Below are 24,543 nucleotides of genomic sequence, written 5' to 3'. Positions count from 1 at the left end.
TGAACTAAAGCGTATAATACTTAGCTTTGCATACGACACTGTTTTGTTGTGTACGGCAAAAATTAGCAAGACGTCAAAAAATTATAAAATAACTAACACAAATTCGACGAACACCGATTATGAGATAATTGCTCCACTATGACAATTGCTGAGTTACTAAAGTCCTAAAACCACACTCAAGCACTTTCAGTGCTTCTATGGTTACTACTAAAGTTTATTTTACAAATTACATTTGTAAAATTTCCCTATTATTTATTTTAATATTGTAATGTAAGAAAAATGGAATTCCAAAAAATTGTCATATTTTCATAGCAATGCTATATATGAAATAAAATGGCGAAGACGTGTGGAGTTGACTCGGTGATTCATCCAACGTCTCAAAGAACTTTTTTTACTCCCTTCTGTAAAATATCCAATTATACACCGATTTAGCGTACGGGAAGCATCACTTTACCACGTAAGTTTCTTGTCCACTGATCCGAGCCACCGCGGACATTTCCGTTATATTATCGTACGGGCTTGGGAGCAATAGGATGTTTTCGTAGATTTTACCACACGGCTTGAATTTTAACGTTTGTCAATTTTGACGGTCATGTCAGTGAATGTATTCGTGTTGTTTAGCACTCGTTTATTAAACACTCGCTTCGATCGTGTCAAATAAACCCGTGACTCAAATGCCGTATATCACACTTGTTGCATAATATACTATTGCATAATATACTATCCATATTTCTCGCTATGTTACATTCTTGTGTACGAGAAGCGATTTACGAAAAAAATAACCACACCAATCCATAAGGAAACGATGATGCTTTCCACCGCGGGTTGAAAATCCAAAGTCGACAAAGAAATGCAAAAAGTTACAGTTAGTTAGTTAATTGAATTTAAATAAAATTTATTTTTTGATCAGATCTTATTCAAAAAGAAATCCCCATTGAAATTTAAATATCCAGAATTGTGAAATTTATTACACCCAAAAGTAACTTTGTTTTACACTCTAAATTTCACCGTAATTAGCAGTTCCTTGGTCTAACGTTACAAACTAGCGAAACTTAAACTTCCACATAGTAAGGACGCGATTTTTCCAGCAAAATATCTAGGTTATCCACAACAAGGGCTTCAATTACAGATATAATCTGGTGAGAGAAATTATCGTTCTACAGGTATATTGTGACTTGCTTATGGACGAAAATTGCATCAAGATAATGAAAAACCCTGAAATACGTGTGGTTTACACTAGAATATCTAACGAAAAAGGAAAGATTCCTCTACGAACTCCTGCTAGGTAATTAATCATTAAACAGATTAAAAAAGAATTTTATAAGTGATTTGATTGAAATTTACTATATGTGATAACTAACCAAAAGTAGATGACAACCGAAGCGCCACAGAAACTTCGTCATAAGAGTACTTAGAGATCGAATGGTTGAAATCCACATCAGAGAGTCGGTTGTTGAGCCAAAACACTCCAGTGATAACCAGATAACCTGAGCTTCTGAGTGAAATAAGAAATCAAAAAGTAGTTGACAATCAATCATATATCAGCAATCAATGGAATGCAATGCACAATTGCTACTGTTTGTTCGTGAGACTATCTTTAAGTTCTTAAAGAGATCATAAAAACTGATCATGACAAAAAAATCAGATATTACTTGGACAGATCACTAGACAAGCAAACATTTATGAAGCAACACTTTTTCTTAAAATTTTTCGAGAGCGACAATAGACTGAAATGAAATCATCTCAGTATCTGCTACGGCGTTGATCAATGTTCCAATGGGTTTTATACAGATCTTCACTTTCACCCATTATAAATTTTCGTCTATATAAGTTAGTATTCTAAGGTCGACAAAAGCTGTTCTGCAGTAGTCGCTGCATCCGAAGCAAAGTTTTATTCACAAGACTCAGACTAGAAAGCCTACATATAACACTAAGGTTAAATAAGTTACGAGATGCAGCTACTAATGTTGACAGAGGAGCATTCCCCCCAATATGAATCTTTTGTTCTGTTGATCAATCCAAAAAAAAAACTGTTAAAAGCTTATGACAATGCGCGTCTGTTCTCGAAACAATTTTTTTTCTTGTAATCACGTTCACTACACTTTCAGAGCGTTTAAACTGGTTAACTATTTTCAGTTGCCTTCAGATGGATACCAAAAGAACTTTATACTTAGAAGCTGTACTAGGTGTCTATAAAATTACTAGCCAAGCTATCAAAAAAAAATGGCTAAATTTGAAATTTTGGGGATTTTATATAAATGAATTGCTCTTTCGGGTTTTGCCGGAAGAGCTTTCTTATTTCAAATGAAACACCCCGGTTTTATAAGGAGCGCAGCATAAGATAATGGTTTCCATTGGAAGTTTTTGCATAAAACTGCTACCAATTTTCAGTCTATTTCCAGTGCATTAGGTTCCTATAAAAAATACTCTATCTGAATATTTTGGTTAAAATATGTTTATTTCTTATTTAAATTGGCTCAGGAAAAATAACATATTGAAATTTTTTAACGCAAAAACTATGGGAGCTATAGATTTTCCCTACAAAAATGGAAAAATTTATGTTAGTGTAACATATAATATAATCAAAAAGTTTAGACAAATCGAGTCGAGAAATATACTTTCAAACTGACCACAGGGAGATTTCACTAAACCCGTCCGGCCGTTTTAAACTGCTAGATGCAGTGGCCACCTCTGGAGCGATTTTATTAAGCGGAGATTTAATGAAGCACACCAGTTCTATAAATGTGCGAATAAATGCGGAATTTTGTTTTTCGAATAATCACTTCATTTGTTTGTAGGAAAAGTCTGGTTATATCAGAATATACAATATATAGAAAAAGCCTAACAGGACCGTAATTTATCAAAAGCAACTAAAACGGGCATAAATATGCAAAAAAAAAGCGGATCCAATTTCTGACCCCAACAACATATGATAAAAGACGTAACTGGACCTAAGCCGAACAAAGAATAAGAAACGAATTTTAGATCCAGAAGAAATAGAATCACTACAAACAAAATCTCTTTAACTATAACAGAGTAGAAAAGAAATAGGGGATATTGTTTAGGAATCTTACGAAGGGATTTGTCCTAATCTTCCTATATCTAAGACGTACTCACAGTATCTAATGACTAGCAGGACAAGAACAATGTGGTTTTCGTTTGGATGGATGCGTTGCTTAGGCTTAATGTACTGCTTCAAAACTACGACAAACCTTTCCAACCGGTAAGGCAGACAGAGACGATAAAATCGTTTTAGGGGTGGGGAGTGCACCGATGTTATATCAATATCATTGAAAATTTTTGTTGGTGGCAAACGGCATCCACAGGGATAGAAGATAAATTAACCAGCAGCGTACCCATCAAAAGAGGTGTAAGGTACGATTGCAAACTCTCTTCAAATCATTTCAAAATTTCATTCAGATATTTCATAATAGTTAACGTGCAAATTAAAATTTTCCGCACTAATACGGATAATTATTTTTCTTTACTAGTGCGGACTCCATTATGCCGTTTAAATTTTAAAGGTAAGTAAATAATAACTTATTATGCAATAAGTTTTATAAACGTCGTTTCAGCCACGAGTCCCTTTAGGCACTATCGGATCGAAAGTTTAATAAACGGACCCCTGAATAAATGCATGTATTTTTCTACGACCACTAGTTTTTGGGTACATTTTTGCAAAACAATATAACTACTAGATCGATTACAATCCTGGGTGAGTCTTTGTGATGATTGCACAATATTCCTTTATAACTGTCTCATGGTTTATGACAGCTATTTCGGCAACACCGTGCCTTTATCAAATACCTTCTAGATCTTCGTAGCTGCGGATTCGAAGACACGAACGACACCATTAGCTCGAACCTTCACAACCATACATCACTAAAGGTTCTATTATAGTTTTGTATATATTAATTTTTGTAGGTCTTAATATTACTTTAGATTTTAGGAGGTTTGGCATTGCATAAAGGCGTCCATTACCTGCTTTTATTCTGCAGTTAATTTCCTCCGTTCCGTGAGTGTTTTCTGTTAGCGTCGTTCCCAGATACTTGAACTTCTTAATACGTTCAAAGTTGTACTCATCCACCTTGATGTTTTGGCATACTTTGTCTCTGCACTGGTAATTTCTGGTTGAATATATGTGCTTAGTTTTGTCTTCTTTAATTTTATGACTGACGCAACTCGCACTTTTTTCGGTGATTGAAGCTAATCTTGTTGTCAGATGTGCTATTTCTAACCATATTAACATGTAGGTCACTTTGATAAGTCAAGTTCTTCCTTTGCTTGCAGTGTATGCTCTCGTGCTATTTTTGCAAAACCTTCAAAACAAACATAAGTCAAACCCAACTAGACTAGACTAGAGCACAGAATTAGACCCTTAGTGAAACCGTATACTATTATATCGGAAAAACCGGGTTATGTTAAGTTATGAGTAGAACATTCTCCATTAATTTTAATGTGCAGCGGCAGTTAACGAGCCTGAGTGTCCGAAACAATTTGACCGGTAGTCCATATATTGTAATCCGCTATATCAGCGGAAACTTTGTCACACATGAATAATTAATAAATCAACATTTAGTTATCCAGCTTGTCCGTTCCGCTACTAATTTTGATTAATAAATATGTGACGCAGTGGGCGTGCATATAAACCCTTAATTGAATTTGGATTTTACATTTTAATTGTCATAGCTTTGAATGTGAAAACTTAATCTAGTAATAGTTGCTCTCTACCAAAAAACTTACTTGTGGATTTAACTGATTTAACTGAATTAACTAATTTCTTTTTGGTTAGACAGACAGAACAAAGTTGTCATATGATGAACTATTTTAACTTTGTCAACTATTGTGATAAGTGAATTTACATAATAACAAAAGTATGAAAAATAGTAACATATTACATTACAATTACTTCTGGATTTCTCCGCGTCGGTTATTAATGAATCGAATTTCGAAAAGATGAGCTAAATGAGGGACATGAACATTGTCTTGGATGACTGATTTCCATATTGGGGAAAGGTCTCAGAGTTAAACTGTGAGACTTCTCTTGTTCAGAAGAATTGATTACTTGCAAAAAGTGGTTCGCTTAGTTTAGTCGGAAGATATATCATTTCACCAAGATAATCAAAAATAATTTTACCTATGCCTATAGCCGATACCGAAATTGAGTGGAACTGGTCGTAATTTCCTATTTTATACATATGACAAATATGACACACTTATAAACAAGTTTATAATAACCAACTAATGAACTACCTGGTCTAGAAACTTATAAAAATTAAAACAAACCAATAAAACGTAAAAAGCCTAAACAGTAACAACAATGACAATAATATTAATAATAATAATATTACATATTATTATAAAAGTGCCGAAGAAATATCTGAATATAATGACTGGTTCACAGTTCACAGTTGCATGAATGAATGTATTTTTCCAACTTTTTGGAAAACACTGAAGCTTCACAAGCATTTCAAATATAGCGGGGTTTCTATATTTTAAATACTTTTCTGAAATTGGAATTTCATTTTGCACAATATTAATTACTTAAAAATCGTATGTAAAACTACGAATTTTGGAGATGGTTTTTTCAACTTTATGGGGATTTGTAAATTCATTATTTGGTATGTCTGCTTACATCGTTACCTGGTCCGACATATCTCGTGTCCTTAGATTTACGGTCCATGTTTGACCCAAGTGGGTAGTTTTTTCGATGTTGTTTGTGATGTGGATGTGTGCGTTCGTACAGTGATAGAATTTTACATATGCCACGGAAAATCAACCGCTGCGATTTTGTATAGGCATTCCTTATCTTTAGTTCTATATAAGTTTCGTTTTATTTTTCAACGGTTAATTGTATGTAATGCTTGAGTCGGTTTTGGGTTGAGATTGTTCAATCATATCAAAATTTATTAATTAATTTATTAATTAAGCCTCAAGAAAATATTTTGTTTCTGTTATTTACCAAATCTGTTCATTAAACAAAGTAGTTTTGTTTAATAGTTGCGGGCAATTTTGTTGGTCGCTTCAAATATAATCAATGAAACTTTCAAACCTGACGAGGGCTGGCTAAAAGTTTATGCAGACGCTGTTGTCAAACTTAGAATAAATTACTTTTGAACAATACATTAAAGCATTTTAAGGAACTGTTGCTCTAATATTAGCATCCAATAATAAAGTAATTATCCAGTGACCCGTTATTTTATGGAGTGACAAATTATGTCAGAATCTGTAAAAAATATCGATAATAGATACACACAAGTTTTTTTGATTCACCTACACTCTAGAATATAAGGATAGGAGCATAGCATGGGTATATCGGAAACCACAGGCAATACAGGCTCGGAAGAGGTTTTAAATAATATTATGGGAAACTTAAATCTGTCCGTAAAAGTATTCTAGCATGAATTTTTGACCATAGATTTTTTTTGTGGGGTCCATTTTGAATATTCTCATTATTAAATTGAGCAAGGCAAATGCTTTTATCATATATCATTATTCTTAGAGGCACAAAAGTAAAATTTGAGCTTCTATGTGGTAGGTTATGAATGCTTTCAATAGATATTAAAAAACAAAAGTTTTGACAGTTCAATTATTGCTATGAACATAGGCTTTGACAAATAAATGAATTTATCAACAAATGCCATATTTGAGAGTCTAACTTGTTAATTTAAAAATTGAAAGAAATTTGTCCTTTAGGAATAAGTTAGAAGTGCTATTGTGTGCCATAGTAATACACGAGAAGCTGAAATATTACAGCCAAATAAAAAGGATAAGAATATTGTACTGCTAGCTGTTATCCAAGACCTACAACATTGGTTAAAAATATACGAGTGGAACGCCAAAATTTATAGCATATTTTATTTTGCGTAGGACCAAATATCGTCCAAACAAATTTCAAATCTACTAATGACTTGGCCCTGGCGGTAACCTGAGGAGAAGGACATTTTGTGAGTGGTACACCAGAGTATGCCAAGATCATGAAAATGTTGTTAATACATTTTTAAATTCTTCCTAAAATCTTCTGTTTCTGGCGTACATGTTTTGCATTTGCAGGTCAAAATATTTATTCTTTATTATACAAATGAGACTGATTTCTCTGTAGAAGGAGCTGTTTAGTGGTCTAAGTTGATATTTTAAAAATAATTAAATACAAACTGATCAAACAATAACATTAAAAAATTTAATGAAAAAATCGTGCAGTCATTTTTGTTTTCAAAATATAAGTACATCATTGTCATAATTTTGTCGTATTAGAGATATGTACAGTTACCTATTTCAAAAAGTCGCAATAATTTTTTTTTACAGTGTAAAAATGTTATACAACTTTTGACTTCTTTGAGATTTAGATTGAATTGGAAACGAATACATGAGTTTTGCACTTTTTGTAGTTTGGCTTTAGTCACTAAATCCAAATAGGGACCAAATACCAAATTGCAATAGTTTGCGTGACACAAGACTAACCCTTCAGACAATTATTTTTTTAACTTTCTGTTAAGAATCTGTTTGTTTTTGTATAAGTTCCTTATGTTAGAATAACCTTTTTGTATAGTTTTAGAAACATGAGCCATGAACCTTAATTTATTATCAAAAATAAAGTTTTTGCATTTGGAGGCAACCGGTATTTTAAGATTGTTGATTCAAATGTCAAGCAGCTTACTAGCCCAATCCCAAGTAAATAATGACCGACTTATTTGGATTTAACATTAATTAAAACTTCCATTTGACTTCTTTAAAACTAGAGCAGCCTCAGATCTTGGGAAATTTGCATATAATTGGGTGTCATCAGCGTACTGATGTATGTTGCACTGCTCAATGTAATCAATCATATCCGAAGTGAAGACCACAAAGAAGAAAGAGCCCAGAAGTATACCTTGAGATACACCTCAGTCCAACACTAGTGTCCCCGACCTCCTATTATCAATCTCTACTATCTGTGATATTTTTTCTAAGTAACTACGAATTTATCTGACTGTTTTGGCTTTAAATTCATAATAAAAGAGTTGTGCACAGAAAAGGGAATGACTAAGGGTGCCAAAAGCCTTACTATTGTCCAGTAATACTCAAACTGTCAATTCTCCCTTATCGGCAGCCAGCAGAACATTATCGAGAACTTTTAAGAGAGCTGTTAAGGTGCTGAAGGACTTACCAAACCCAGACTGACATTTTGGCAAAACTGCATTTGTATCAAAATAATGAATTATTTGTCTGTAAATTAACTTTTTGATAGAGTTGACAATAAGCTAATGCCTCTAAGATCAGATACATTCTTTGGAGCACTAACTTTACCTAAAGCCAAAACTATTACAACTTTTCTTCGTTCAGGAAACTCGATGCATGAATTAAAAAGGTGTGTTAACACGGGCACGATTGTTGAACAGCACAGTCTTACCATCTCAAAAGCTATTCCATCATTTCCTGAAGCATTGGACTTTAATTGGGATAAAGCCCAGACTAGGTCATCATTACCTCCCAATGCCAATTCGAATTCTTTATTTCAACACTTTGAACTTAGATAACTCCTAATGGTTTCAGTGCTAGGAGGATGAGAAATTAGTCTCACAGAGTCTATAAAATGCTTTTTAATTCAATTTGGATTTCTAAGGTGAAGCGGTGTCTCATTGGTGTTCGTTGATCTTTTGAAAACAATTTCAATGATCGAGAGTTGAACACTCCGTGCGATTAGTGAAGTTAAGCTTTTTTTTCTAGTCGAACGTCAAATATAAATAAGTTTGTAATTTCTTTATAAGCTTCCCAATTTTTTAAATTTTTGGATTTTTTATATTTAGAAAGAAGTTCGTTACGTTTAAGGACGATCTTGGAGTTCTTTAAAAGATTTATGTTGATGTCGTCTATTGCAACAAGCTCATCCGCTAATCGCACAATAACAGCAATTGAGATTTCGAGAATTTGACGAGCAGTAAAAACATTAAAGCAAGGTGGGCGGTAAAAAATTCCTAAGCCTAATTTAATCTTACCTAATTTTAGTAGTAACCACTGTTATTCAAAATCATTTCACCCTTTAATTTGAACCTCAAAATCACCAAAACTCGTAGACAGCCAAGACTCGGAAACTTCCAAGCTCTGGTTTAATAAAAAAAAAAGTGCATTTGCAGTCACCGCAAAAAAGTTTTAAACATCTTTTGCCAACAGTTTTACAACAGATCTTGCACTCCTCATTACAGACTATTTTAAACAAAAATGTATGATCCCCGCAAGTTGTAAAATATATAAAACTTGTTATCCTGTTGAATTTGGCAACGCGGAATCGATGCCGCTAGCTGTAGTACCGTTTTTTCGTGGTCGTTTCAAGGGTCAATGTCTAAGTTGTCGATAATACTAGCACAGTTTAGTTATGTGTAACTGACAGTAATCCCAAAGGGGCGGTAACAATTGTGCAATCACTTATATTTCACCATAATAAAGTACCCAATAGAACAAACGCTAATTATTTCAACCAAAATCGTTGGTAAAATTCGCACTTTTATCCAACAACAAAACAACACGTTCATCTTGCGAAGTTCCATAAGAAACAGAAGCCACTTTTATATCATTATATTATATTATATTATTTATCCTGCCACTTGTTGGACCTTAAGTCTCGAGCTATCCTATTGAAAACTGTGGAACACAAAAGTTATATTTTGGATTGGTTCTGCAATTTCCTGAACTTGCAAAGATCAATATTTTTCTCTTTTTCAGATTCTAGTGAATTCCTCGACAGAAGTTAGTTTTCTTTTTAAATCCATCTCGGAATTTGAGCGTATTATTTTATTTGAAGTTGTTTTTAAAGTAGAGCGAGGGAACCGAAAATATACATAAAAAAATTAATAAAAATTTAAAATAAAAATTAAAGTCATGGTGCTACTTTTATAAGGAAGCGGCAACATATTTATAATTAATAGAACACCATTCCTTCGTATATCGCATCTTTGATAAACATCTAACCTGTGATTTACCGTGAATCATCAAGCGAAATCCTTTGCTTGTTTCAGAACCAACCAGTGCCAAAGGTGATAGTAATGGGGTCCAGTACAGCGTCAGAGACAACAATCAATACTTCAACAGACAGCTCAAATACCATAGTAACCACGGTAACAGCTACCGATGGGGAACAAACTGAGGGCAGTTTAGACGCGGCCGAGCAAATCGATTTCTTCTCTACCGACACTATGTTGGATAGCAAAAATGCAATTCTTCAGCCGTTACAGGTAGCCCCCGTTAGTCCGAAGACCCCGGCCACCGCCAAAGCAGAAACTCCAGCGACCACCAGAATGGACATGAGGTTTACCTTTGACTTGGAGTCTTCCAAAGATGACAGCACACCAAAAGCTGTGGCGATATCATCAGAGCGGCGGTTTAATTTTGACGAGGTACCGGTTCCAATGGAAACGGAACCGATTTTCGAGAAGAAGTCGGACAAATCCGTAGATGTATTGATGGAAGAGCAGGTTGAGCAAATGAAACAAGAAGCAAGAAGACGCAACAGCTATAAACAGGCAGCTCAAATCGACCAAATGGACATTGAGAGCGATAGCAAATTGTACCGGAGGGATTCGCAACAGATGGATGTGGGCGGAGTGATGAGTGACAGTAAATTGCACAATCAACGGCAGAGGGAGCACAGACGGAGTTTTAGAAGAAAGTTGGAAGTCAAAGAAGAAAAACCGGAAAGGACGTCACCCAAACGCAGAGCTGAGAGGGGGTTAAATTCTTCTCCCGAAAACGAAACCGAATCGCCCAAACCTAAACATAGGTAAGAACTTTTACTTTCTTTTATTGTTTGCTCATTTTACATTTATTTGATGCAGAAGAATTCGAATTAAAGAGAGTAACCCCTAGAACTAATATGAAGGGAGTGAAAAGGCATAATAAATTAATACCATCTTGAAACCAGGCGTTGAAATAAAGTAATAGGAAAGTGTTAAAACTCTAAATATATGGAGAGAATTTAATTAATGTTCATTACATTGCAGTAAAAACATTTGTACATGATACGTTTACGCCATAAAAGACCACAAGAACATTTTGCAGAATCGACTGGAGGTTCCCTGGAGAAAAACATGGAATTGTACAGATTCGAAAAGACTCTTTCCGATCAGTTAATCCTGTCAAGTATATTAAAGAAACTCTGGTAGAACATTTTCAATGCAAAAGGCTAACACCTTTAATAAACAAAATAACGATGACAAGAGATTGCTGTATTAGTAAGTGTCGAGGCTGAATATTGAGGAAACTGTCAATATTTAAAACCAATGTAATGTATTGTAGAATTTGTTTATTATTATCAGTAATTTTATCAAGGAGTTTAAGTTTAAAAAATGGTTATTTAAATTTTTTCTTTGCTTTAAATTTGCTTGTGGACATTTTAATACCTATAATTTCATAACGAACTTACGTTTTTCTTATAATATTTTTAAGAGTTTGCGTAAGACGTGCAAAGCGTGACATCACTTTAAAGAGAAAAAAAAGGTGAAATACAGGGTTTACCTAGAAAACGATTTGTGTAAAAAAATTGTTGGAAAAATATCTGTCGAAAGCAGTTTTTAATCTTTTTTCTATATGAGAGGGTGTGAGGAATACGGTATTACCGCAAAAGGCGCAAAATTTTTATTTCATCCCATATCTCGGGAGCGAAAGAAGGTGGCATAATTCTGCTTGCGTCATTCAAAATTTCACGAAAAACTGCAACAGGTTTGCGAAAACCTCAAAGTTACGCAGAAACGTTGTGATTACAATTTGGGACACAGTGTGCAGGCTAACAACATCCACGAAAAAAAGGAAGACAACAAAAAAGAAAAGAAAAGGTGTGTTTTTTAACTAAACCGTTTCAAATTGTCAGTAACTGGACTTAATAAATTGCAGGAATGTAATTATTTGTAAACCGTGCTGAGATATCGTATCGTTTGTGCCTCGAATGCCAAGTTACCGCGCCTTCTGTTCAAAAGACCGAATTATATTCTAGTTCGCATGTGATAAATGTTTCGCCCACGAAGTGGCAACAACAAAGTTTACAGTTACTGAGAAAGCTGAACGCGATCAACAAATACCTAAGAAATTGTTTTGTTTTCGGTGAGAGGCAAAAATTTGGCGGATATTCGCGCATAGATAAGTGCTGCTCTTGCTACATACCGGGCAACTCACCACTGCGAGATTATTTTGTATCTCCATTTTATTAAAAAATTTCAAATAAAAAAGTTGTTTGCAAGAAAACGTTGCATGCAATGAACGATTATACCGATTATCTTATAACAATCTCATAGCTCCCAACTTTCTTATTTTAATTGGAGCACCCGGTATATTATTCCATTTATATTCCTCATCCTATACTTGATTCCTATAGTTTCTTAGGATATCTGGATTATTTTCAAAATTTTGAAAAAAGTAACAGTATTGCATACAATGCTGAATTTAACCAATTTTGACTGGTAGTAAGTGTGGCAAACGGAAACACAAAAATTGTCATTTCGAAATTGATATTAAAATCCGATTTATTGTTTACAGGGTGTTCAAAATTTACCAACCAATTACATTTTCAAAGCTGCAAAACTTCGCGCAATCCAAAGGCTTCTTTAGAAGTGGTTAAAACAGTTTATTTCGATGAACACTCGAAGAAAATATTAAAGTGTGCTGTAATTTTGGCAAGGTAATAAGTTGTTTTCATTTTTTAAAAAATATACAGGATTTTCCATAAAAAAAAAAATATTTTGGTGTAGATAAATATTAAACAATTTCTTTTCAAAATATTTCATTTCTACTTATAGCGGGAGATCTTTTCGTAAAAACACAATAATCTCCATAGCAAAAAGTTGAATGGAATGGAAAAAATAAATTCCGATAATTCAATACAATATTCGCCTAAAATTAAAAATAACCGAATCATCACCATGTTTATCTGTTCTAATAAATTGACCGTATACGTCCAAAATGAAAATCGATGCGTCGGAAGATTATTCTGCCGTCAAAAAGCAAGTCATAGCATGACATGTATCTAGTTCATTAGTGAATGTCGTATATTGAAACAGGAATTTTGTTTCTCAGCTATAGAATCCATGTCAAAAGCTGCGTCAAGACATACAGATCATTTTTGATTACGTTCTTATAAGTGACGTAACTGCACAACTGATCTGCCTATTGTTTAAATTATATTATATGTGGATGTAGATTTCAAATTAAAAAGTATCAATCCTGTTATCTTTAAATTTACGTTATTTTTGTATAATAGAAGCTTTTATGACCTCTAAAAGATTTGCAAAAATTTTAGTTAAAATTTACAGGGTATTTTCTAAAGATACGTTTATCTGATTTAATTGTAAATGTGATATTCAAATGTATTTATGCCTCCATCTTAATCACTATAAAAATATTACTTTGCTAATTGAGCTTCATATCTCTAATAACAAAAAAGTAACTATTCTAAGTAGGTTGGCAAACCACTATGAACCCAATATTGCTTCACGTGCTTTCTTAAAGCATACTAACCAATTTGTTGGTTATTTTGTACCACAAGAATATTTTTGCAAACTGATCAGATACGTGCGTACTTTTCTAGTGGTTTATATAGTGATTACAAATTTTAAATAGTGGTGGTAAGCTAATTGGAGAGAGCAGAAACTAGCTAATAATTGAAGCGGATTTGCAACAATTGGAATAGTTTGAGTAAATCCAGGTGGTTTATAAATTAGTGTCAAGTCAAAACTTATTAACCTGATTACCAATGTGTACTAAGTTACCATTACCAGTTGTAAATTTTTACTTTTTTTTAACTTTTTATGTCGTAAATTTTTAGTAAAAGAATTAAATTTGCTGCGAAGCCTTTTAGCATTTCAGCAATCGTTGTCAGGTTTTTGCCGCAAAAGAAATAACATCGTCGAGACTCAGTTTAAAAGTATACCACTGCTAAGTTATAACTAATAACTTACTCTTTTTCAATATTTGAGTTTTGAATTGCAAAAGTTTCTACTTCCGTTTGAAATTGCCATTACCAATGTTTTTGTTTTAAACGCTGGGTGATAATTTTTTTTGACACATTTATATTAAAATGAAAAAAAAAGAACTTTAAGTGGGCAACACTTTTTTAAATGGAGGCGATTTTGTTAGTTCTCAAGTGATTGATGTTCAGTTTGGTTCGACATTTCAACATGAATAGACTGACGACTGACGGCTGAACAACGCTTCCCAATTGTGCAACTTTATTTTGAAAATCATGGTTCTGTTGGAATCGCGCGTATGGCGTACTACTTCCATTATACGGTCAACATAATCGTCAATCAGATCAATTAATTCGAATTAATACTACGTTCAGAAGAAGTCATTTCTGTCGTAGGGTGTAGCATATAGGAAGACTAGAATGAGTCTATCCGCTATCATGCATAGGAATTGGATATGTGTCCATCTACTTTATTGAAGATTTTGCGTGAGCCCAAGATTGCCATTGATTCCGATTCTCATAAGCGAATTTTGTTTGGCGCAGAAGCTCACTTTTGGTTGAATAGATACATCAGTGTATGGTGAGTCACCATTACATCCAGAAAAACTGACTGTTTGGTGTGCTTTATGGGCAATTGGTCCGTATACTTCTTTAAAAACGTTACTGTCAATGATGGACCGCTATAAAGCCACGATTACTGACTTTTTCATTCATCAGTTAAACAACAATGGTGGGAAGGAGCTGTGGTCTCAACAAAACAACACAACATGTGGCACAGCTAGTGCCACAATTGATTTATTGAAGGAAATGTTTGGTAACTGCATAGTTTCACGTTTTGGACCCGTGAATTGGCCTCTAAGAACGTGCGATTTAACGCCGTTAGACTGTTTTCTGTGGAGATATGTAAAGTCGCTAGTCTATGTCAATAAGCCTGAAACGATTGACCACTTGTTATTGCCGATATACGGCCACAAATGTTGGAAAAAAGTAATTGAAAATTGGACCAGAGCCAGGCGGTCATATGTCAATTATAATGTGACAAGATTATCTTTAGAATAAAGTTAATTTTACGTCAATTTAAAAAACTCATCTTTGTTTCATTCCATTTCAAAGTTCTATACCCCTCAAAAGAATCACCCGTTATTTGAAAAGAGCAAGTCTTAATGATGGTTATGAAAGCTTCCCTATTGCTTTCTTGCCATTAAAAAAATACGAAGAGATTTTTTTTCTTTTACGATAAATTTAAATTAAAAAAGTATGCCTAATCCATCAGTAAAATATTTGGATAGGGCAAGTTTTAATGGTAGTTGTGCCAACTTCCATATGAAATTAGCATTAGCAGTTTTTTTTTAATCGCTATGCGACACGATTTTTTTTCAATACGCCAAATTTACGATAAAAAAGAGATGGTAATGCTAACTTCCGCATGAAATTAAGTTTTGGTTAGTTCATGTGAAAATCATTAAAAACGTGAAAGTGTTCCTATACGTCAATGATCACGCTTCATGTAAATGTTACACTCTGAATGGTTATACTTTGCTGTCAGTAATCTGTCGTTAATCATTGAAAACGTATTTTAATAATACTTCAAACATGCTCCCACCAAATTGATCGTGTTTTCACGTGTCACTGATTAATTTTGAAAAAATGTGAACGAAATCGCGGCTGTGAGTGCCAGGAGACCCGACAATATCAAACGCTTGCAATTAGTTTAGCAGCGCGAACAAAGGATAATTAATGCAGATATTATATCGGAGATTTCAACGTGTACCTGACGGAGTGACAAATTTGCAATTAAATGTTGCGTGCTGATTAAAATGTTAAGCCTATGCGTATAATGTTGAAGTTTTGTTCAACTGATAACGAGTTAATGTGCGTTTTCTCGAAAATTCCACCTCTACAGTTATTGCTACGATTTTTGTATTTATAAGAAAAACCTAAAAGAAGTTATAAACTGAAAATATACCAAAATCAAAAGTACAAAGTAAAAAATGATAAAATAGCCATTGCGCTAATAAAAATGTAATGCGATGAGAATATTTTAACTTTTGACATTTAATTATTGACTAGAAAATTTAAATTACAAAGCCTTTCTTGGAACAACCTAGAATTAAGTCCAAGGAACTTCATACAAGTAATTACGGTAACTAAAAAATTGAGGTTTACACTCTTCCCTGTGATTTTTTAATGGAATACCCCGAATATCTTTTATTAATATTATTTTGCGTTAACATAAAGCACAGCAGAAAGAAAAAAGACATAAATAAATATAAGAATTACGAAATGTCACGTCTGTTTGACAACTAAAGTATATTAGGAAACGGGCACTTTTGTTCACAAAAAAAAATCAGGTATTATTGACATTATTTGTTATTTGGTATCAGTCTACTGAAAAAAAAGTTTAAATTGGATAAAAAAATTTGTTCGTTTCCGTAGAAAATTGAGTACACTACTGGATAAAACTTAAAACACGCTACCTTTTCGGGGTATCTAAAAATGTACCCTGCTACCTTAAAATGCAAGGTAGCTATGACGTATGATACTGTATAAAAATAGCTATAAGATATTATTAACTGGGAATCAATAGCAATACAATTACCAAAGCAATTTTTTGCACAAAATTTCTTTCCATTTTAACAATTTCTGTTTTTTTTATGGAACCATTTCGTTGTTTTAGACACAAAAAATCTAGCAGACGTCATCAATCTTCTACAGGGTATTCGAAACACGGTACAGGCGACAAATTTGTTTACGATGAGAAACACGTAGCTAAAGTGGCAGCTAGTACAAGAAACAATCAAAGTCGAATGACACCGCCACTGCCCGATCTGCGAGTAGATTTCTTCAGGTGAGCAACCTATTATGAGTTTTTCTGCTAAATGTAGCTGTACCAAACTTCACATTCGGTACATTTTGTTCGAATTATGTAATATAAGATTAGGTTTGGTTATTTTTGGTTTAAAAGTTTTACAGGGATTCTCATCATTTCTCATAGTACCTTTCCTAGTTTAAATCGAACACTTGGTACATTATTTTATATTTGGATTTCCAAGAAATTTTACTTAAATTTAATCCCAATAGTTTCTATATTGAATACTATAAAAAAAAAGAAGGATAAACCATTATTATGAATAACGCGTCGTCTTCTAACCTCATTTATGAATCATAGTAATGGTCTGTATGGTAAAATAAAACATAAGAATCGTTCTTTCGAAATTGGCATTGAGGACTAATTTATCGCTTACTTTGCAAAACTTCTATTTTGCAAATACGGCATATTGTCGATGATATGATGCAAATTTTAATTTTATATCCATTGGAAGCTGCCCATACCTATTTTTAATGGTTTTCTTGTTATTTCGTCTTTTCTATCAAAAGTCAACCAAACCCGCACGTTTTTTTGACCAAGTTTGACCTGATTCTGGTTTTATTTACTTCAAAGAAGAAAAGGCACTCTGGAACATATAGATGATCATGATTTCTGGTCCTTGAATTTTCTACTCCGTGATTTTGACTACTTTAATTCAAGATGCAAATCGAATATTCATTGTGCTAGGAATACTAGGGTTTATTAAGTGTTTGATCAAAAATGTAGTCACATTGAAGCAATTATTTTATTGATTTCGTTTACCTTCATTTAGTTTTTTTTTGTATTCCAGGTTTTATCATTTATTGATTGTTAAAATATTTGTGTTTCGATTTCATTTAAAGTGAATTTTTGTCGTCTGCTGCACTCATTTTATTTCTTAGAACAAAGCTATCTGGTAGTTTCCGTCAAATATTGTATTAAAATGGAAAATATGGATTAACAAAGAAATACTATTGGAAACAGGTTTGATAAAAAACACAGTCAACATAATAAACATGTTAAAGTGAATTAATAAAGGTGGTTGTTTCAAATTTTCAAAAAGTCAAAAAATTTTAATTTTATAAATAACATAATCTTTGAATTGCTTCCGTGTATGACATAAGCCTTTATATGCAATTAAAAATAATTTTGGATGATATAACATTATATCATATCATTATTCACAATTGACCTCTCAGATGCGGAAATCCATAGATCTTAAATCAGGTGTTCTAAGTGGACAGTTCTAGCACTTTCTAACCCTTTTGAAGTAAACAAAACCAAGAACATGTTAAACCTTGTCTATAAAATAAGGAAGGTAAGTGCTGTCAGACGCTGACGAGATAACCTGTATAATTGCAAGTTTTTTCGTTATTCAAGAATACAACTTTGCTATTTAAAAGTTTGATATTGAGTTCGTGTTTCAGTTTTGTTCGGCGTTCATTAATACAGTGACATTTAATTTGCCGCCACTATGAATAGCGATCACATTAACTTCTCATGTGCGGCTTTCATAATTTTGTGTTACGCATCCTCCAATAAAGAGAGGGCAAGAATTAATAGGATTGGATGACAGTTATTTAAAAAAAGTGAAATATGCAGCGGCACTCCATTTTAAAATAAAAAAAATCCGTTAAATTAAAGTCTAACAATGTAGATATATTTTAGCCAACACTGCGCAAATGAGAATCGCAAGTACACGTCCTAGCCAAATGTGTTGCACCAAGGGTATCGCCCGAATAGTTTTGCAACATTCGCCAACATTCTACGCGGCTCGGCGCACTAAGCTGGACGAACTTTTATTGATATACCAGGTGTTCCAGAAAGGGCATCGAGGTACGATTTTAGGAAAACAGGCGATCCTAGAAATTTGAACGAAATGGTTTATATTTTAAAAATCGATGGCTACCAAAAATTGTAACGTTTACCATAAATAAAAAAGTACAATCCTACTCCTACTCCTAATTCTATGTATTTAATGCTGTTTGCTCTTTCTCTGCAAAGCATTTATTATTTTCTCGGATTTTTTTTGTCATGAATGCCACCTGGTGGTAGTCTAAGAAAAAGAATTTTTAACGAAGTTCATTATAAGCGTCAAACACCATCCACACCATCTTCCTTGCAGAGATAGAGCAAACGTTATTGCGGAAATCGAGCTCTAAAATTCAATATTACAGTTTAGCTCAATAGTGGTCATTTCAGAAACTAATTTAAAAAAATAATTTTCAGCAGTTTCTCTTGGCCGGATTACTTAATAGTTTGTTTTTACTTTCTTGAAACGTCTGTTTCCCTAATACCGTACCTTGTTGCCCTTACTGGAATGCCTGGTATAAAGGAATCCCAGAAGAATTGCTTTCACTACTTATTTTAAAACTCTATTTTTGACGAGTTAAAACAGAAATACTTATTTACGTACAGCGAATCGCTCGACCGTCGCCGGGCTAGCATACTCGAATTACTTGGTACTCCACCTCCCATCTCGATTGAGAAACGGGGCAGCGTTTGTCTCAACAAATGCCTCAGAGAAGTCGGCGCCCAGTTGGAGACTTCCGCTAATTCACCCATCAACGTCACGACCAATCCCCTCGAGAATTCCGTTCATTTCGGTAGAAAAGCACCCCAAGCGACGATCGTGGTTCAGCAACCGTCGATGTCGTTAGACCAGGCCAACGTGACGTCAACTATCCTGCTGAGAAACGGGTGCGAGTTTGTCGGCAACGTGACGCAACAGGATACGAGCGGCAGCGACGCCGCAAAACTCGCGATGTTGAGGACTCAAAAAGAAGAGAATATGAAGCAGCTACTGGATGTTGCGAATAATTTGACGCTGGAGGAGATCCACGATTTCGAAATGAGGTAAAATTACAAACAAATATTTTGTTGTCATTATTTATTTACTGATGCAAACAAGGTTACTCAATAAACTGCCAATTATAGAGCAACATAAATTTATAACAATAAGAATAATTATAAAATCTATCAAATTTACACAAGGTACATAAAATAAAGTGCTAACCTAAAAAATAACGCTAAGGGCAAATAACAAAGCCTATGAATATGCAAACAGCAATCTCAGTGAAACATAATAAAAAATTTTGTTGGTAATAAATAATTATAAACCAGCAAAATATCAAAACACTGCCTTTTGAACTTCAGTTATTGCAAGCGATACATTTTCTTTTACTTTAATGTGTTTTTGTCGATTGAAACGAGAATTAAGAGCATTAATGAATTTTGTTTGAATACTCTCTATTCGATCCATGTAATAAGTACATCGGACCCGAAACTGTTGACGAACGTTCCGGAATAGTTCTTACCATACTGCAGTGTAATGTAATTAAAGAAGCTGGGTTCCTAAAGCCCTCAGTAGTTCTCAGAATAAATCCTAATTATGAAGTGCTTTCCTAATGAGAACCTCTATAATGGACCCGAGCAATAGTTTAGATTCCAGAATAACTCCTAAATCATTAACAACTCTAATACGTTTAGCTATATTGTTTAATTCTAAATTGATATTTAATAAAGGTGGACCATTGCTTATGCTTATATCATGAAGATATACTGAGAACACTGTATAGTGCATCCAAAAGTTCGTTATTGAGAATCATTAAGAGAACGATTAAGAAACTCATACTTGGTTATTTTCACCAAGATTAACAGGATGATTTCCAGATATGCATTTTTGATTATTTCGATAGTCTCTTGTGATAAGGTAAAAATGGCTAATGTAGAATTCCAATGGCGTGAAAAAACATCTTTTATTTCATTGGTATATTAGGGCAAACAATACTACTTATTTTGGTTCTTTGCTTGATTATCACGCTCTGTCTCTTAAGCGCCCAATAAGCTATTATTTCTACACCATGCTGACATTCTCAAGGGTGTTGCACTCATCCGCTGTCTCAAATGGGCTATATATACTTCAAGACACACTGTCTAGATTCAATAAGATTGCCTTCGAAAAATCGTCACTAGGCGGGGCAAATTCGTAGCGCGTAGCGCGAAGCAGTTTTTTATTAAAAAAGGCTTAAAGAGCTTCGCGGTTTCGTGTGGTAAAGGGACGCATTGTTTTTCTATCGTGCTCCTGCGGACCAATATGGAACTTTCGGAAAATTGATGTAATTTAATTGTGCATGCATCATATCTCGTCGAACTTCAAAGTTACAGCAAACATCGGTAAATATTAAAATGTGCACAAATAATAGCGTTGTCGAACGATATTTTTTCAAATATCTCGCGTCCCGTATAATTGACGAAACCTGAAACTCTCTTACGACACGCTTTTCGATACTGTTCAAATAAAATTATTCCATCTTTAACGGTTTTTCATTTATCGCCAATAATTTAGCCACAAAAACGGAAATTTTTAGGATATTTTAGATTTTTTGCCCATGAACGACACACTCTGTATATGATGCAATCATTGTTCGAAGTAGAAGTTATAGCCCTGGATTTTCCACGCGTCCTGGTTCAAGAATTTTTTGAAAATAGTAAATGGTTTTCGAGAAAATAAAATTTTTCTGAAACCATGCAGTGCGCCGTAATAATCTTGACAGTCCCCGAAATAGCGATTTTAATATAGATTTTTTCAAATATCCCGAGCAGCGTTCAAGATAGACTAAAACCCGAAATACAAAAATTGTAGTTCTTGATGAGGCCTATGACACCGTTTGAAATAATTAGCCATATTTTTTACGATTTTTTCTAGGTCTTATAGATTTTTGCCTATAATTTGAAAACTCTGTACTGGATCTTCTGCGTCTGTCGGTTAAAGAATTTTGCCAATCGGGTGAACGATTATGGAGGAAAACATATTTTTCTGGAAGCCAAAATTACCAAAAAAAAAAAAAGAAATATATTTCAAAAATACTCGGTAATATTTAATTGCCTCAATTTCTACAGTTTAAATGTGGACACGGACTTTTACTTCTTTGCTAAATTTGAAGTTGATCTCTGCAAATTTAGGAAACTTAACACAAAATTTTCATTTAGCATGGAATATCAGGAACACCCTGTACAATAGGTGAAAACCTTAAATACAAAAGTTTTTGCTATCTATGTGGGCTATATCGCAATATTAAAGAAATTGAGATCTGAATCATAGTCTTTCAGTTATAACCAATTTTCAATAATAAGGGACCCATTTCTCAGTTTTTTGAATTTGCGGCGCATCTTGTATATTTTTGAAAAATTGTCACAAATAAAAGTTTATAGAGCCGTATCTTCTGTTTCTCTGGTTCAAGAATTTTTTTGGTCTCGTAAATAGTTTTTGAAAAATGATGTTTTTTGTAGACCCTTACACGCGCGATTTTTTATTTTTTTAGAATACTTCCCGACTCCCCATCCCCCTAATTTTCAATCGGTTCCGTCACGGAGCAAAGCTGCATACATGTGCCAAATATGAAATCGATTGCTTCAAATTTCGGACACTTATCGTGTTTCATAGCAAGGTCCAAAAAACAGTCGAAAATCGCGAAAAAAAGATGGTTACCGGCGTCGGATCAGGGCCATTTCTAATAAGCTTATGTGCCTCGTGGAGGGTTAAAAAGGAGGCAAATTTCAATATTGTGGGTCCAACGGTTCAAAATTTATTCAAGAAAAACCAAAAGACGAGAACGGAGAACGGACAAACAGAAAAAAAAAATTTTTTCGACTGTGATCATTTCTGTACCAACGGCGATCCCATAGGAGCTACCGTTACCGAGATATAAATTTTTTATACGAGCGCAGATACTTTCGAAAAATTCAATTTCATCGATTTTCGAAAGTAACAAGTCAATTTTATATTTGGGATTACCCAGTAGGATTTTTAAATGATTTTTTCTACGCGTACTCCAAAATACTATATTATGAATTGTCCAAACTTGCGGAAAGTGTAACTTTAAGATGTCAACTTCCTTATTCTGACATTTCCGATACTTAACAGTCACAGATTTGGAAGCCATGGGATTTTCGGTAAATCTTATCAATGGTAGCTTGAAATTTATCAATTCTAACGGTTAAATCACACAGCACTCTCGGCACCCAAAAACTAATGGTCGTAGAAAAAGTTAATAAACTTAAACTAAACTCACTCGTTTTTTAAACACTTTCTTCGCTTTTGTCACTTGTGATGATGGCAACCAACTGAATTAGATATTATATTCGTGTTCAATTTTTCTCTAGACTTTTAAAGTCAACTGATTGTGATTTCTGATAACATTAGTCCTTAGTAGATGCTTTCGATGCTTTAAATAGTAGATTCTCGACCATTGACTATAATTATGAGATGTAGTAGTTAGAGTTCGCCCGACGATATACCGTTTTTACGACTAACCGCAGGCCTACCTCGCTTGGGTCTCTCTTTGTAACCCGCAATCAACAATGATGTTCCAGAACCGTGCTTCGGTACTTCGTGCATACAAATGCTGAAAGCTGACGGATTTGTGTAGAGTTTCATCGGTGAGATTCCTCAATTATTATTAGTCCATGTAGTGAAAAATCCATTCTTACTCTAAAATGTTTATTATAAATGTAAATGAAGGAATAAATTTAACTATAAAACAATGAATATCAAAATAATCTCTATCGTCACTAAATTCGTCCCCCACAGTAATAATTAATTCTGGCACTAGTCGACATTTTCTTCTTAGATGATTAGTTCTACGAATTTTTTCCACCTAGAAGCAGATATTTTTTTCTACTTCACTTCTAATTAATTCTATTGCCTCAGTACTAAATTTCGGCGACGTGTTGTTTCTTCTTAAACTGGGTTTCAGCTGTTCCCATATCAGTTCTATCGTATTAAAATTGAAGTGATATTGTGGAAGGGGCCAGACCAGGGCCAACTTGTCCACATGATACTTCTTATCAAACGTTTCTGTCTTAAAAACTTCCAATAACTGCTTCTTTGTGGAGAAATTTTCAAAATACAAGCAAAAAATTTTGAATGACCGGTATTTTTTCGCTTGTGCGGAATGGTAGCTGGCGTTGTCCAACACGACAACACTATTCGGTGGAACATTGGGAAACAATTTTTCAGAAAACCATTTTTCAAAGATGACACCTATTGCAAAAAGGCAACAAAGCATTATTAACCCAACCAGCTCCAGAGACCGCATGTAGTATCATAATTCGTTTGCTCCGCCAAACTGGCACATCCAACAACCATTTCCTGCTGTTACCATCAGTCAATCCTTTCTTGACGGTATCGTGGCTATTAAACCAGTTCCCATCTATATATATGATGGGGATGTTTTAAGCACGAATTTCTTGGATTTCTGTCAAATATCTTGTCCTTTACTCCGAAATTCATCTTGATTCCATCAAAACTTCTCTCTTATTGATGGTTTTGTAATAAAAACCAATTCTTCGTACCAACGCACCCAAAGTCTCTTAACAACAGTCAATGATTAAATCACTACGCTACTCTTCATGTATAGTTTTCATTGTTAAAACAACATTCTTCTGATGTCACTATGTTATGGTGCATATCAAGTAGACATTTTGGAACCCCACGATCTTTCCGCGTTTTTCTTTCTTGGACAGCATTCACAACTTTGTCATGTACTGTGTCTCGGAAGTTAATTTTATGGCTCCACTTTGCCCAGATGTCGATTTCAGAAACAGAAACACATTTAAAATTATAATTCTGGCAGCATCCATTTCACTTTGACAGATGTTCATCATTAACGATTATTACGTTATCGACCACGATCTGAACGTCTTCGTATATGGTACCTCAATAAAAATGGCACACTGAGTCCTGCAACACAAGACGCAATAGAGA

At 34.0% G+C, this 24,543-nt stretch overlaps 1 protein-coding gene across 3 annotated transcripts in view; it reads left to right on the top strand.

The window, feature by feature from the left end:
* The window catches only part of LOC132695749 (uncharacterized), a 257,921-nt gene that overhangs the window by 60,332 nt on the left and 173,046 nt on the right, over nt 1-24,543 (top strand). For all 3 annotated transcript variants that reach the window (XM_060660205.1, XM_060660212.1, XM_060660217.1), the window contains exons 4-6: nt 9,993-10,753; nt 16,605-16,775; nt 19,194-19,631. In XM_060660205.1, coding sequence (XP_060516188.1) covers nt 9,993-10,753; nt 16,605-16,775; nt 19,194-19,631 — 1,370 coding nt within the window. The remainder of the gene's footprint in view (nt 1-9,992; nt 10,754-16,604; nt 16,776-19,193; nt 19,632-24,543) is intronic.

Source organism: Cylas formicarius, unplaced genomic scaffold (genome assembly GCF_029955315.1).
Source record: "Cylas formicarius isolate icCylForm1 unplaced genomic scaffold, icCylForm1.1 PGA_scaffold_10__41_contigs__length_53128322, whole genome shotgun sequence".
Classification (NCBI taxonomy): Eukaryota; Metazoa; Arthropoda; class Insecta; order Coleoptera; family Brentidae; genus Cylas; species Cylas formicarius.
The sequence above is the reverse complement of the archived record's forward strand: the minus strand, read 5'-3'. Positions and strand labels throughout refer to the sequence as shown.